The 12,220-nt window shown below is 54.9% G+C and overlaps 1 protein-coding gene across 1 annotated transcript in view; it reads left to right on the top strand.

Annotated features, from left to right (window-relative positions):
• LOC122547493 (insulin receptor substrate 1-like) overlaps positions 1-12,220 on the top strand; it is a 170,769-nt gene that overhangs the window by 65,435 nt on the left and 93,114 nt on the right. Inside the window, exons 2-3 of the mRNA XM_087982680.1 lie at positions 2,455-4,015; positions 4,295-5,052. Coding sequence (XP_087838806.1) covers positions 2,455-4,015; positions 4,295-5,052 — 2,319 coding nt within the window. The remainder of the gene's footprint in view (positions 1-2,454; positions 4,016-4,294; positions 5,053-12,220) is intronic.

Below are 12,220 nucleotides of genomic sequence, written 5' to 3'. Positions count from 1 at the left end.
CAGGGGAAGTGGTTGGGGCGGATACATTAACAACATTTAAAAGGTATTTGGACAAATACATGGATAGGGAAGGATTAGGAGGATATGGGCCACGTGCAGGGTAATGGGGTTAGCGTGGATGGACATTTTGGTCGGCATGGACGAGTGTGGGCCAAAGGGCCTGTCTCCGTGCTGTAGGACACTCTGACTCTAATAGAAGGGTTCAGAATCCTGAAATGATTCAAATTGTAACATAGAAACATGCCGGGATTGGAGGGCTTGAGTTATAAGGAGAGGTTGGATAGGCTGGGACTTCTTTCACTGGAATATAGGAGGCTGAGGGGTGACCCTGTAGAAGTTTTATGAAGTCATGAGAGGCACAGATAAGGTGAATCGCAAAGGTCCTTTTACCGAGGGTAGGGGAGTTCAAAACTAGGGGGCATATTTTTAAGGGGAGAGGAGAAAGATCTAAAAGGGACCCGAGGGGCAACGTTTTCATAGAGTGGTTCCGAACTGGAAGGAGCTATCAGAGGAAGTGGTAGGTACACGTACAGTTTACATGATTAGGAAAGGTTTAGAGGGATGTGGGCCATACATAGTGAAGTGGGACTAGTTTAGTTTGGGAAACGTGTTTGGCATGGATGAGTTGGACCAAAAGGTCTGCTTCTGTGCTATATGACTCTGTGACCCCAAGACTCTATAAAGGCCCTTTGAGCTAGCTCTGGCATTCAACATGATCGTGACTAACGCAGTATCCTGTTCCTGTGCTTTCTCCCCTGTACCCCTTAGCCCATATAAACGTTTCTACGTTAGAAAATATTCAATATTTTAACCTCAACTGCTTTCTATTGGAAGAGAATTCCACAGGCTCACCTCTGGATGAAGGCATTTTCCCTCCTTTCAGTCTTTAAATGGACTACCTATGTCCTTAAACTCTGCCAGGTCTCCAGAACAAGGAGTTAATCAGAAACATTCTGCCTATGTTTTCACAGTCTAATCCAGTTAGAGTTTTAACAGGTATCTATAAGACCCCCCACTTCTTCTAAAGTGCAGTGAATGTAATCCAGTCTCCCTTCATGCACCAGTCTGACCATTCCAGGACTCAGTCTGGTAAACCTTCATTGCTTTCCCTCCATAGCCACAACATCCTCCCACAGAAACAGAGACCAAACGTGCACGCGATACTCCAGGTGAGGTCTCACCAAGGTCCTGTGTAATTGCAGCATCCTGAAACTTGTCTCCTGTAAAGACCTAGAAGGCAGATCCAAACGTAACCCTAAAAATGGGGTTCAGAAGGGGGCTGATATTTGGGGGGGGGCCACATAGTGATGGTGGGGATCCGGTAATCAGACAGTTCATTCAGAGGGATAATTGGCCCATGGAATCAGCTCCCCTGCGATGGACAGTTGTCCCAGTAAACGTGGACAACAAGCCAGTCCACTGGAGCAGCCATTGAGCTCGCCCTAGATACTGTATTGGAGATCATCTCTTGGACCTGGATCTTTAGATTTACGCACTTACACAGCTAATCTGCCACCAGTCAACCTTGGCTTTCCAAAAGTAAATAACTTGATCAGGCAAAGCCCAGCAAGGTTACAGGAAAAGACATGCCGTGGGACAAATCGGAGTGCTCCAACCCAGAACCAAGACATTTGGCGATGGGCTGAATGGCCTCCCCCTAGCAGGGGTAACTGGGAATTTCTTTTTCAAAAGAATTCACTCATGAGCTGTGTGCGTCAGCGTTTATTGCCCTTGTCCAGTTGACCAGGAGGAGGTGGAAATGAGCTGCCTCCATGAACTGGTGCAGTCCATGCACTGAGGACTAACTTGCTCAAGAACTCTGTCAGAGTACAGCGCTCGTTGGGAAACGTTAGAACAGCACAAAAGTTTTTTGTATTGCGGAGTGACTAGGAGGTGAGACGCTGCTTTTAAAAACAGATGCTTTATACAGAAACACAATGTTGGAGAAACTTAGCAGCATCTGTGGAGAGAGAGAGAAAGCGAGAGATGCAGTTTGGAGTTCAGTGGCCCTTCACAACTGAATGCTCAATGATTAGCATGAGCCTGATGAACTGAATGGCTTTTTTCTATATTATACCACTCCATAACTTTGAGCCGTGTTGGACTGTAGTGGTGGAAGGGGCTGGCAGGGCTGTCCCTGCGTGGAAGAGAGTGAGGCAAAGGCAACAAATTTGGAAAAGAAATTCCCAGTTGCCTTGGCAACAGCCCCCTGCCAGGAGGAGGCCATTGAGCCCATTCCCAAATGCCTAAGTAGGGCTCTCTGATTCTTCCCACAGAGCGTGTTCTGGATACCAGGACACAGGTAGCATCCGACGTTGCTGAGGTCAACTGGGAAGGGTTATTCTTGCAGGTGTGTTTGTCAGTGTGAAGGGCGTCGGGGGTTTAAGCTGGTTGTGAGTGGAGCGTTACATTGCTGTCATTTTTAACTGCCCTTTCTCCTCCTCCTGACTGCAGGTAAATCTCACGTGGAGAACGGGGACGCGAACTACACCACGGTGCCAGGGCCCCCTTTCAAGGAGGTGTGGCAGGTTAACCTTCGACCCCGAGGCCTGGGCCACACGCGGAACATGAGTGGCATCTACCGGCTCTGCCTGACGGACAAGACGGTCAACCTGGTCAAGCTGAACTCCGAGGCCGCGGCCGTGGTGCTGCAGCTGATGAACATCCGTCGGTGCGGGCACTCTGAGAACTTTTTCTTTGTGGAGGTGGGCCGCTCAGCGGTGACCGGGCCCGGCGAGTTCTGGATGCAGGTGGACGACTCGGTGCTGGCCCAGAACATGCACGAAACCATCCTGGAGGCCATGAAGGCCATGAGTGAGGAGTTCCGGCTGCGCAGCAAGAGCCAGTCCTCGGGCACCAACCCCATCTCGGTGCCACCGCGCCGGCACCACCCGCCCCCCAGCCGGATGGGCTTGGTCGCGAGGCGGGGGGCGCCCACCTCACCCGGGCAGGGTCCTGGCTCGACCCGGGCGCGGACCCCCGGTGACGGCGCTGCCTCCTCGCGCCCACCCTCGGCCGATGAGGCCCCCTGCAGCCCCCCGCCCGGCCAGGGAACGCCCGGGGCCCGCCCTCTGCCTCCCCCACCCCCGTCCCGCTCGACCCCTGACCTGGCCTCCAGCCCCCTCGGCCTCCCCCGCGGGGGCTTCTCCTCTTCCTCCTCGCTGCCCTCCTCCTCCTCTGACGGCGAGGGGTACGGGTCCAGCCCCGGCTCGCCAGGAGGAGGAGGAGGAAGGCCGCTTCACGACTACGTGGCCATGGGCGGCCTAGGGCAGCGCCAACCACAGTGCCAGCTGCGGAGGAGGCCCAGCAGCCGAGGAGGGGAGGACGAGGAGGAGGAGGAGGCTGACAGGGGTTTGAGTATTCGGGCCTGGTCAGGCAGGCTTCGCCCCGAGCTCCCGGAAACAGGGCGCGGTCAGGGCACCGATCAGGGCTACGTGGCCATGCTGCCCAACGTGGCAGCGCCCAGTGACGATGACTACATGGCCATGACCCCCAAAGGCCCTTTGGCCCCTCACCAGGTCGAGAGCCCGGCGGGGGGCTATGTGCTGATGTCGCCCAGCGGGAGCTGCTCCCCTGACTGGGCCCGGCCCCCGGGGGGTGGCAGCCCGGGAGGAGACTACATGAACATGTCACCGGCCAGCACCCCCCCGTCCTGCCACCAACGCTGCCCGGCCAGGCCTCACCAGGAGGGCTGTACCCCACCAGACCCCCGATCTCCCCACTGCTACCATTCCCTGCCCCGCTCCTACAAGCAGCTGGATCCGGCTCTGTCTGCCTCCTCGGAGCGCCGTGCTCCCCCCTCCCCTTCCGCCCCTTCAGGCCGCCTCATCCTCCCCTCCTCCTCCTCCCCCTCAGCCCGCCCCGTCCCCTCCTCCGCCCCCACGGGCCGCCTCACCCCCTCCTCCTCCCCCTCAGGCTACCTTGCCCCCTCCTCCTCCTCCCCCTCCCCCTCCCCCTCCGGCCGCCTCGCCCCTTCCTCCTCCCCCTCAGCCCGCCTCGCCCCCTCCTCCTCCCCCTCAGCCCGCTTTGCCCCCTCTTCCACCCCCACGGGCCGCCTCACCCCCTCCTCCTCCACCTCAGGCTATCTTGCCCCCTCCTCCTCCTCCCTCTCAGCCCGCCTCATCCCCTCCTCCGCCCCCTCAGCCCACTTCGCCCCTTCCTCTTCCCCCTCAGGCTACCTTGCCCCCTCCTCCTTCTCCTCTCCTTCAGCCTGCCTCACCCCCTCTTCCTCCCCCTCAGGCTACCTTGCCCCCTCCTCCTCCCCCTCAGCATGCCTCGCCCCCCCCTCCTCCTTCTCGACCGGCAGCAGTGAGAGCTTGACGGAGGCTGAAAGTGGGAAGCCCCTCGCCCACCGCCAGCCCGCAGCCCCCCTCGACCCGGTGAGAGCCAGCACCCTGCCCCGGCGGAGGGAGAGCTCGCTGGCTACTGAGCTCCAGAGCCCGGGGGAGTACGTCAGCATCGAGTTCCGAGACCCACAGTGTAGCTCCCGCTCCCCGAGAGGGCCCTGGGTGAGCCCCTCCGAGTACGTCAACGTCGGCTTTGGTCCCCGGGCCCGTCCTCCTCCTCCCCTCGGCCCGGGGAGGGTGGGCAGCCCGGTTCCCGGTGACACAGCCTGCCCCCCGGTGGCGTCGTTGCCTGAAGGAGCCTGGGACTCTGCCAGGGGGTTGGATCGTGGGGTCCAGGGAATTTGTGCCGAGCTCCAGGGGCGCAGGCGTCATTGCTCTGAGACCTTCCCAAGCGCCCCTTGTGCGCCTGGACCCTCGGAGGCCTGCTCCCACCACTCCGGGCGCCGCGGCTCGGCCTCCTTGGAGAGCACCAACGGTGGGGATTCAGCCGTGGGGGCTCCGCGCCCCGGGATGTCGCGCCACATGTCTGTCGGCTTCGAGAACGGCCTGAATTACATCGATCTGGACTTGGGGACGGACAGCACCTGCGTTGACACGCCCGCCTTGCAGTCGAGACTTCACACGCCGACCGGCTCCTTAAACACCTACGCCAGCATCGATTTTCACAAATCTGAAGGACTGAGAAGCCATAAAAGTAACAAAGACGGTGAGTGTTCTCCGCGTTACCTGGTTTGTGCCAGTCAGTCTTGTCCGTTGTAGTTCCTAGTGAGGGCGGGTTCCTACGTAGATGTGTCAATGCTGTCATGTAATGGCATGCAATGTTCTTTCTTTTAGGATGTCTGGCACCCTTGTTTATTTTTTTTTCCCTTTTTTTTACCCCACACTAACCCATGGTGTGTGTGTGCAGGTGTGAGACACAGTGAGAGACACAAGGTGTACGAATCTTTATTCAGTTTCCACCACCAGGAAGATAGGAAAACACCCGAGTGGCCAGTGACAAACACTGCCCTTCACATCAAAGGGCAATGCTGTGTGATCAAAACAGTGAAGGGGAGGGTAGGGACTAAATCAAGATAGAGTTGGAGGGAGAAATGATGCACTCCACTCCCTGCGGCGCCCACCTCTCCCTGAACAACTCCAGGGTGTTGGTCGACGCCGCGTGCTCCTTCTCCAAGGACACCCGGGCTCTAACGTAACCGCGGAAGAGGGGCAGGCAGTCGGCCCTAACGACCCCCTCCACGGCCCGCTGCCTGGACCTGTTGATGGCCAGTTTGGCCAGGCCCAGGAGCAGGCCCACGAGGAGGTCTTCAGACCTGCCCTCCTTCCTCCGTACCGGGTGCAATGTCCTTTTATTACCTCCCAATCATCTGAGCAAAGGGCTCGCTGATGCATACAGTTTGAACTCCTCATTTGGGATAGAAAGTAAAGTTGTTGAACCAAGAATTCCAAACCTTACCAAGGGAAACAGCAGAGGTACAAACACTGAGTTGGCGCCGGTGGACTGCAGAACCGTTTAAAAGCGTGATGTAGACGTGCCGGGGTTGGACTGCAGTGGTGAAAGTTTAAAAATCACACTCCACCCGGTTAGATTCCCTACAGCCTGGAAACAGGCCCTTCTGCCCAACAAGTCCACACCGACCCTCCGAAGAGTAACCCATCCAGACCCATTTCTCTCTGACTAACGTACCTAACACTACGGTCAATTTAGCACGGCCAATCCACCCTAACCTGCACATCTTTGGACTGTGGGAGGAAACCGGAGGAAACCCACGCAGACACGGGGAGAACGTGCAAACTCCACACAGGCAGTCGCCCCGAGGCTGGAATCGCCAGTCGCCTGGTGCTGGGAGGCAGCAGTGCTAACCACTGAGCCACAGTACCGCACCAGTTATAGGCGAAAGCGGGTACTGCAGATGCTGGAGATCAGAGTCGAGAGTGCGGCGCTGGAAAAGCACAGCAGGTCAGGCAGCATCCGAGGGGCAGGAGAATCAACGTTTCGGGCTGGAGCCCTTCATCAGGTGAAGTCCACATTGATGCCCTGAGGCGGAACATTGTGGACTTCACCAGTTTCCTCATTTCCCCTCCCCCCATCTTACCCCAGCTCAGCCCCGCCCCATGACCTGTCCCACCTGTCAATCTTCCTTCCCACCTATCCACTCCACCCTCCTCGCTGACCTATCACCTTTACCCCCACCTCCAGCCACCTATTGCACTCTCAGTTACCCTTCCCCCTCAGCCTACCCCCCTCCCATTTATTTCTCCACCCCCGAGGCTCCTAACCTCGTTCCTGATGAAGCGCTTTTGCCCGAAACATCGATTTTCTTGCACCTCGGATGCTGCCTGACCTGCTATACTTTTCCAGCACCACTTTAATCTTGACCCCGAGGCTATAGTCCAGCAGGTTTATTTGAAAGTACAAGCATTTGGAGGGCTGCTCCTTCGTCAGGTAGCTCCAAACGCTTGTATTTTCAAATAAACGTGTTGGACTATAACCTGGTGGTGTGTGATTTATAAGCATAATAGATAATATCATAAGCACGTGCATCCATTGCAATAGTTCTATGTTTCATCATGACACAACAGGAGATGTGGCCCACTGTGGCTAATGAAATATAATAATAGATACAAAATGTAGTGGTACAATGTTGCTGTAAAATGTAGCATGCTTCATGATTGGGAGCAGCTTAGAATTCAGCAAAGGGGGGCTAGGAGGTTGATCAGTTTGTGAAAAATAGACTTGGAGTCAACTTGCAAGAAACATAAAAATAGACTGCAAGACCTTCTGTTAAGTATATTAAAAGATAATAAGCTTTGTGCGGACAAAAGGAAGGCTGAAACAACAGAATTCATAATGGAGAATTAGGAATTAGGAAATGGTGGATTAAATAAATGGTTCGGTAGTTAGCACTGCTGCCTTCCAGCGCCAGGGAACCTGGGTTCGATTCCAGCCTCAGGCGACTGCCTGTGTGGAGTTTGCACATTCTCCCCGCGTCTGCGTGGGTTTCCTCCGGGTGCTCCAGTTTCCTCCCACAGTCCAAAAATGTGCAGATCGGATGAATTGGCCATGCTAAATTGCCCGTAGTGTTAGGTGCATTAGTCAGGGGTAAATGTAGGGGGAATGGGTCTGGTTGAGTTACTCTTCGGAGGGTCGGTGTGGACTTGTTGGGCCGAAGGGCCTGTTTCCACACTGTAGGGATTCTAATCTAACTACTTTGCCCTCTGTGAAGTCAGAACCGCAAGGTAACCTCCCAGAAATGTAAGGAGAAAGTGAGGGCTGCTGGTGCTGGAGATCAGAGTCGGGAGTGTGGTGCTGGAAAAGCACAGCTCCTCGGATGCTGCCTGACCGGCTGTGCTTTTCCAGCACCACACTCCCAGAAATGTTAGGAAAGCAAGGGCCTTTTGGGAAGGAGGAATTGAAGGAATTTAGCGTTAGTGAAGAAACGTGCTGGAGGTGATGACGGGTCAGAACGTTAACCAATCCCCAGATAATCCGGGTCCAAGGATTCTGAAAGAGCAGGCTGTGAAACATTGCTGATGAGTTGGTTGCCATCTTACAACATTCTGTCAACTTTGCAATCGTCCCAACTTTGACCCTGCTATTTAATTAATAAAGGTGGAGTTGCTTAACATCTGTCGGAGTAAAATGTTTGTATCTGTTGAAAATAATGTGATAATAGGACGCTGCGAATGAATTTATATATTTAAAGTCCATCTGGATGGACGGAAAGGAAATTTTGTTTGACTAACCTACTGCAGTTTTTGTTTTGAGTATTTATCCAGTAGAATTGGGAGGGAAGAGCCGGTGAATGCGAGTTTTCAGAAAGCTTTTGATAAAGTCCCATCTGAGAGGGTTTACTCAAAGTCAAAGCACGTGTGACTGGAGGCAGGATGGATTGGGGATTGGTCAGCATGCAGAAAGCTGAGTCACTCAGTCAGAAAAAACATCGATGATTTCTAGAGGCTAAAGGTGTTACGTGGTACCAGGAGAAAATGGACAGGTGGTACGGAGAGAGAACGGGGGAGTGTGGGATGGGGAGAGAACGGGGGAGTGTGGGATGGGGAGAACGGGGGAGTGTGGGATGGGGAGAGAACGGGGGAGTGTGGGATGGGGAGAGAACGGGGGAGTGTGGGATGGGGAGAGAACGGGGGAGTGTGGGATGGGGAGAGAACGGGGGAGTGTGGGATGGGGAGAGAACGGGGGAGTGTGGGATGGGGAGAGAACGGGGGAGTGTGGGATGGGGAGAGAACGGGGGAGTGTGGGATGGGGAGAGAACGGGGGAGTGTGGGATGGGGAGAGAACGGGGGAGTGTGGGATGGGGAGAGAACGGGGGAGTGTGGGATGGGGAGAACGGGGGAGTGTGGGATGGGGAGAGAACGGGGGAGTGTGGGATGGGGAGAGAACGGGGGAGTGTGGGATGGGGAGAGAACGGGGGGGGGAGTGTGGGACAGGGAGAGAACGGGGGGGGAGTGTGGGACGGGGAGAGAACGGGGGGGGGAGTGTGGGACGGGGAGAAAGAACGGAGGGACTGTGGGACGGGGAGAGAGAACAGGGGGGAGTGTGGGACGGGGAGAGAGAACGGGGGGGGAGTGTGGGACGGGGAGAGAGAACGGGGGGGAGTGTGGGACGGGGAGAGAGAACGGGGGAGTGTGGGACGGGGGAGAGAACGGGGGGAGTGTGGGACGGGGGAGAGAACGGGGGGAGTGTGGGACGGGGGAGAGAATGGGGGGAGTGTGGGACGGGGAGAGAGAACGGGGGGGGAGTGTGGGACGGGGAGAGAGAACGGGGGGGGAAAGAGAATGGGGGAGTGTGGGGCGGGGAGAGAACGGGGGGGAGAGAGAATGGGGGAGTGTGGGACGGGGAGAGAGAACGGGGGAGTGTGGGATGGAGAAAGAACAGATGGAGTATGGGATGGGGAGAGAGAACGGGGGAGTGTGGGACGGGGAGGGAATGGGGTAGTGTAGGACGAGGAGGGAATGGGGGAGTGTGGGACGGGGAGGGAATGGGGGCGTGTGGGACGGAAAGAGAACGGGGGAGTGTGGGACGGGGGGAGTGTGGGACGGAGAGAGAACGGGGGGAGTGTGGGATGGGGAGGGAATGGGGGAGTGTGGGACGGGGAGAGAGAACGGGGGAGTGTGGGACGGGGAGAGAGAACGGGGGAGTGTGGGACGGGGAGAGAGAACGGGGGGAGTGTGGGATGGGGAGAGAGAAAACGGGGGGAGTGGTACTGGGATAGAGGATCAGTCATGATCCTGTCGAATGGTGGACTGAATCTCCAGTTCCTGTTGTCATTTTCAATATTTCTTTTGTTTGATTGTGACCTTTTTGTGAAGTGCTTTGTGTTATCCCAGCTTCATGGAGGGATTCATATTGCAATGAGTTGTAGCTGCTTTTGTTACACCTCCTGTCTTGCCCTGATGATTGAGGAGCCCCTGATCAACCCCTACACTAGCTGCTCATCCTTTGATTTATACTAGGATTGTGTGTGTGTGTCTCTCTCTCTCTCTCTGTCTCGCTGTGTGTGTCTCACAGTACTGGTGTACATGGGGTTAGAGATGTGGTGTTATCTGTGCAATCCTGACTCCTGCCCGTGGAAAGGTGGGTTGAGAGAGTGGAGCAAGAGGGAAACCAGATATGGTCTGTGAGGCAGTATTACTGCTGGAAGAGGATGGGTTAAATTCCCCTGCGCACGGCTGAGCTTCAGTTCCTGTGAGTCCTGCGCAGCTTTTTCTCTCCTTCATCACATCGCGAAGAGAGAATAGCATGTTTTATGAAGTAGCTGTGAGTGCAAATGAGTGAAGCAGCGTTTAACGCAGCCCATGTCTGTCAACTGCTCATCTCTCTCTCTCACCACAACGACATTGAGTGCGTCACGTTAGTCTCACTGAGTCACAGTCTCTGTGAGAAATTAAACAGGCGCAGGGTAAATCAGTCAGCGCTGGTGGGCTTGTCTGGGTACTGATTTTGCCTTTAGTACACGTGGCACAGCCCACACCAGGATCGTCAGCATCATTCAGTGAGTCACTGTCTCGTTACGAGCGATCAGAGACTCAGGGATTCAAGCCTCAGTCAGCTCCAGACCAAAACAAAAGGTCCGAGAGCACATGCTGCATTGTCTGAGAATCTCTCTTAAACTGAGGAACTGCCTGCCCTCCCAGACTGTACCAAACAGTGCAGGCGTAACTGTTTGAGGGTTAACATCAGTGGAGACGCAGTCAGTGACACGGGTGAGGGCCGACTCTGTGAGGGAGCTAACAGTACAGATACAGTCAGTAACACAACAGCATGTTGAACTGTTTAGTGATTTTAAACTGTGCCTGTGTTGCCACAGTGCATGTCTTTTTTTGTCAAAGACAATTGAGCAATGGATGGGACAGGGCTAAATCTCTTTTGCAAGTTATCTTGGCAGAACACTGAGCGAAAGCTGGGATACACATTCTGCCCAATTCCCTGAATCATGTTCAATTCAGGGAGAGAGCTTTTTCCTGTTCCGTGACTGTGCGGGGCTGACTTGTGGCTTTGATGTCTGGTGGTATCTGAACAGAAGACCCCATCCCCGGGCCACCACTGCCAATACTCCACACAAAACTCTGCAGGACTACCTGACAGGTGCAAACAACATGGGGCGGTACAGTGACTCAGTGGTTAGCACTGCTGCCTCACAGTGCCAGGGACCCGGGTTCGATTCCAGCCTCGGGTGACTGACTGTGTGGAGTTTGCATATTCTCCCCGTGGGTTTCCTCCGGGTGCTCTGGTTTCTTCCCATAGTCCAAAGATGTGCAGGTTAGGGTGGATTGGCCGTGCTAAATTACCCCATAGTGTTCAGGGATGTGTAGGTTAGGGTGGATTGGCCATGCTAAATTACCCCATAGTGTTCAGGGATGTGTAGCTTAGGGTGGATTGGCCATGGGAAATTGCCCCATAGTGTTAGTCAGGGGTAAATGTAGGGGAATGGGTCTGGGTGGGTTGCTCTTCGGAGGGTCAGTGTGGACTTGTTGGGCCGAAGGGCCTGTTTCCACACTGTAGAGAGTCTAATCTAATCTAAACATCCTCGGCGATCTTCCAGATTCCACCTTGTTCTGGAGAGCTGGCTGTCAACCCATGGGGTACCCAGGACTAGAACTTACCCAGGCTTGGGGGGAGGGTGCAAGGGATTTGAAATGGGTTGGTTGGGTTGTTTTGTGCTGGGTGCTTTCCATTATCCAAACTGCACCCCAGCCCAGTGGCTGTCAGTTTGGTTGGAGCTAGGCCGTGCAATGAGTGGCTGGTTAATGCTGTGTTCGGGGGGGGCCTGTGGGAAACGATAAAGTCGCAGTCAGCTCTATTCTGCGCATTTTTTTTAAACCTGAGACTGTGTACTCATTCACCCAAACACTGAAGCCAAATGCAATTGCAATCACGGGAGCGGTCAAACACACATTGTACACAGATGCGATAAGAGCTATTGTGGTCTTGTCTTCAGGAACCGATTAGCCTGTGATTAGCCACACTATAATCAGCCAAGTATTAACACAAGCTGATTACTCCTTTTAAATGTACTCTTAGAGCCCGAATTAGACCACGGGGTACGAAAGTTTGGAGGGACACCATTCGAGCCCTTGACTCTGTGCTGGCCCTGACAAAGCAGCATCACTTTGTCAGTCTCACTCCCGATTTGTGCCCATCTCTCCAGGTGGTGTTGGGATGTGGTGGTGTCAGGGTAAGGTCACGCCACTAGCAATCCTGAGGTCCCAGGTGTTACTCGGGAGACTTAAATCCCATCTCAGCAGCTGGTGGGGTTTAAATTCAATTAATATAACAGGAATTGAAGTTCGTCTCAGTGGTGGTGACCATGACAACCGTTGGTGATTGTTGGAAATATCCGTTTGGTTCTTTA

Source organism: Chiloscyllium plagiosum, unplaced genomic scaffold, assembly GCF_037043375.1.
Source record: "Chiloscyllium plagiosum isolate Xiang-an unplaced genomic scaffold, Cpla_swu_hap1 HiC_scaffold_44, whole genome shotgun sequence".
In the NCBI taxonomy this organism is placed as follows: Eukaryota; Metazoa; Chordata; class Chondrichthyes; order Orectolobiformes; family Hemiscylliidae; genus Chiloscyllium; species Chiloscyllium plagiosum.
Note: the sequence above shows the minus strand (reverse complement) of the source record. Positions and strands in the feature narration are given on the sequence as shown.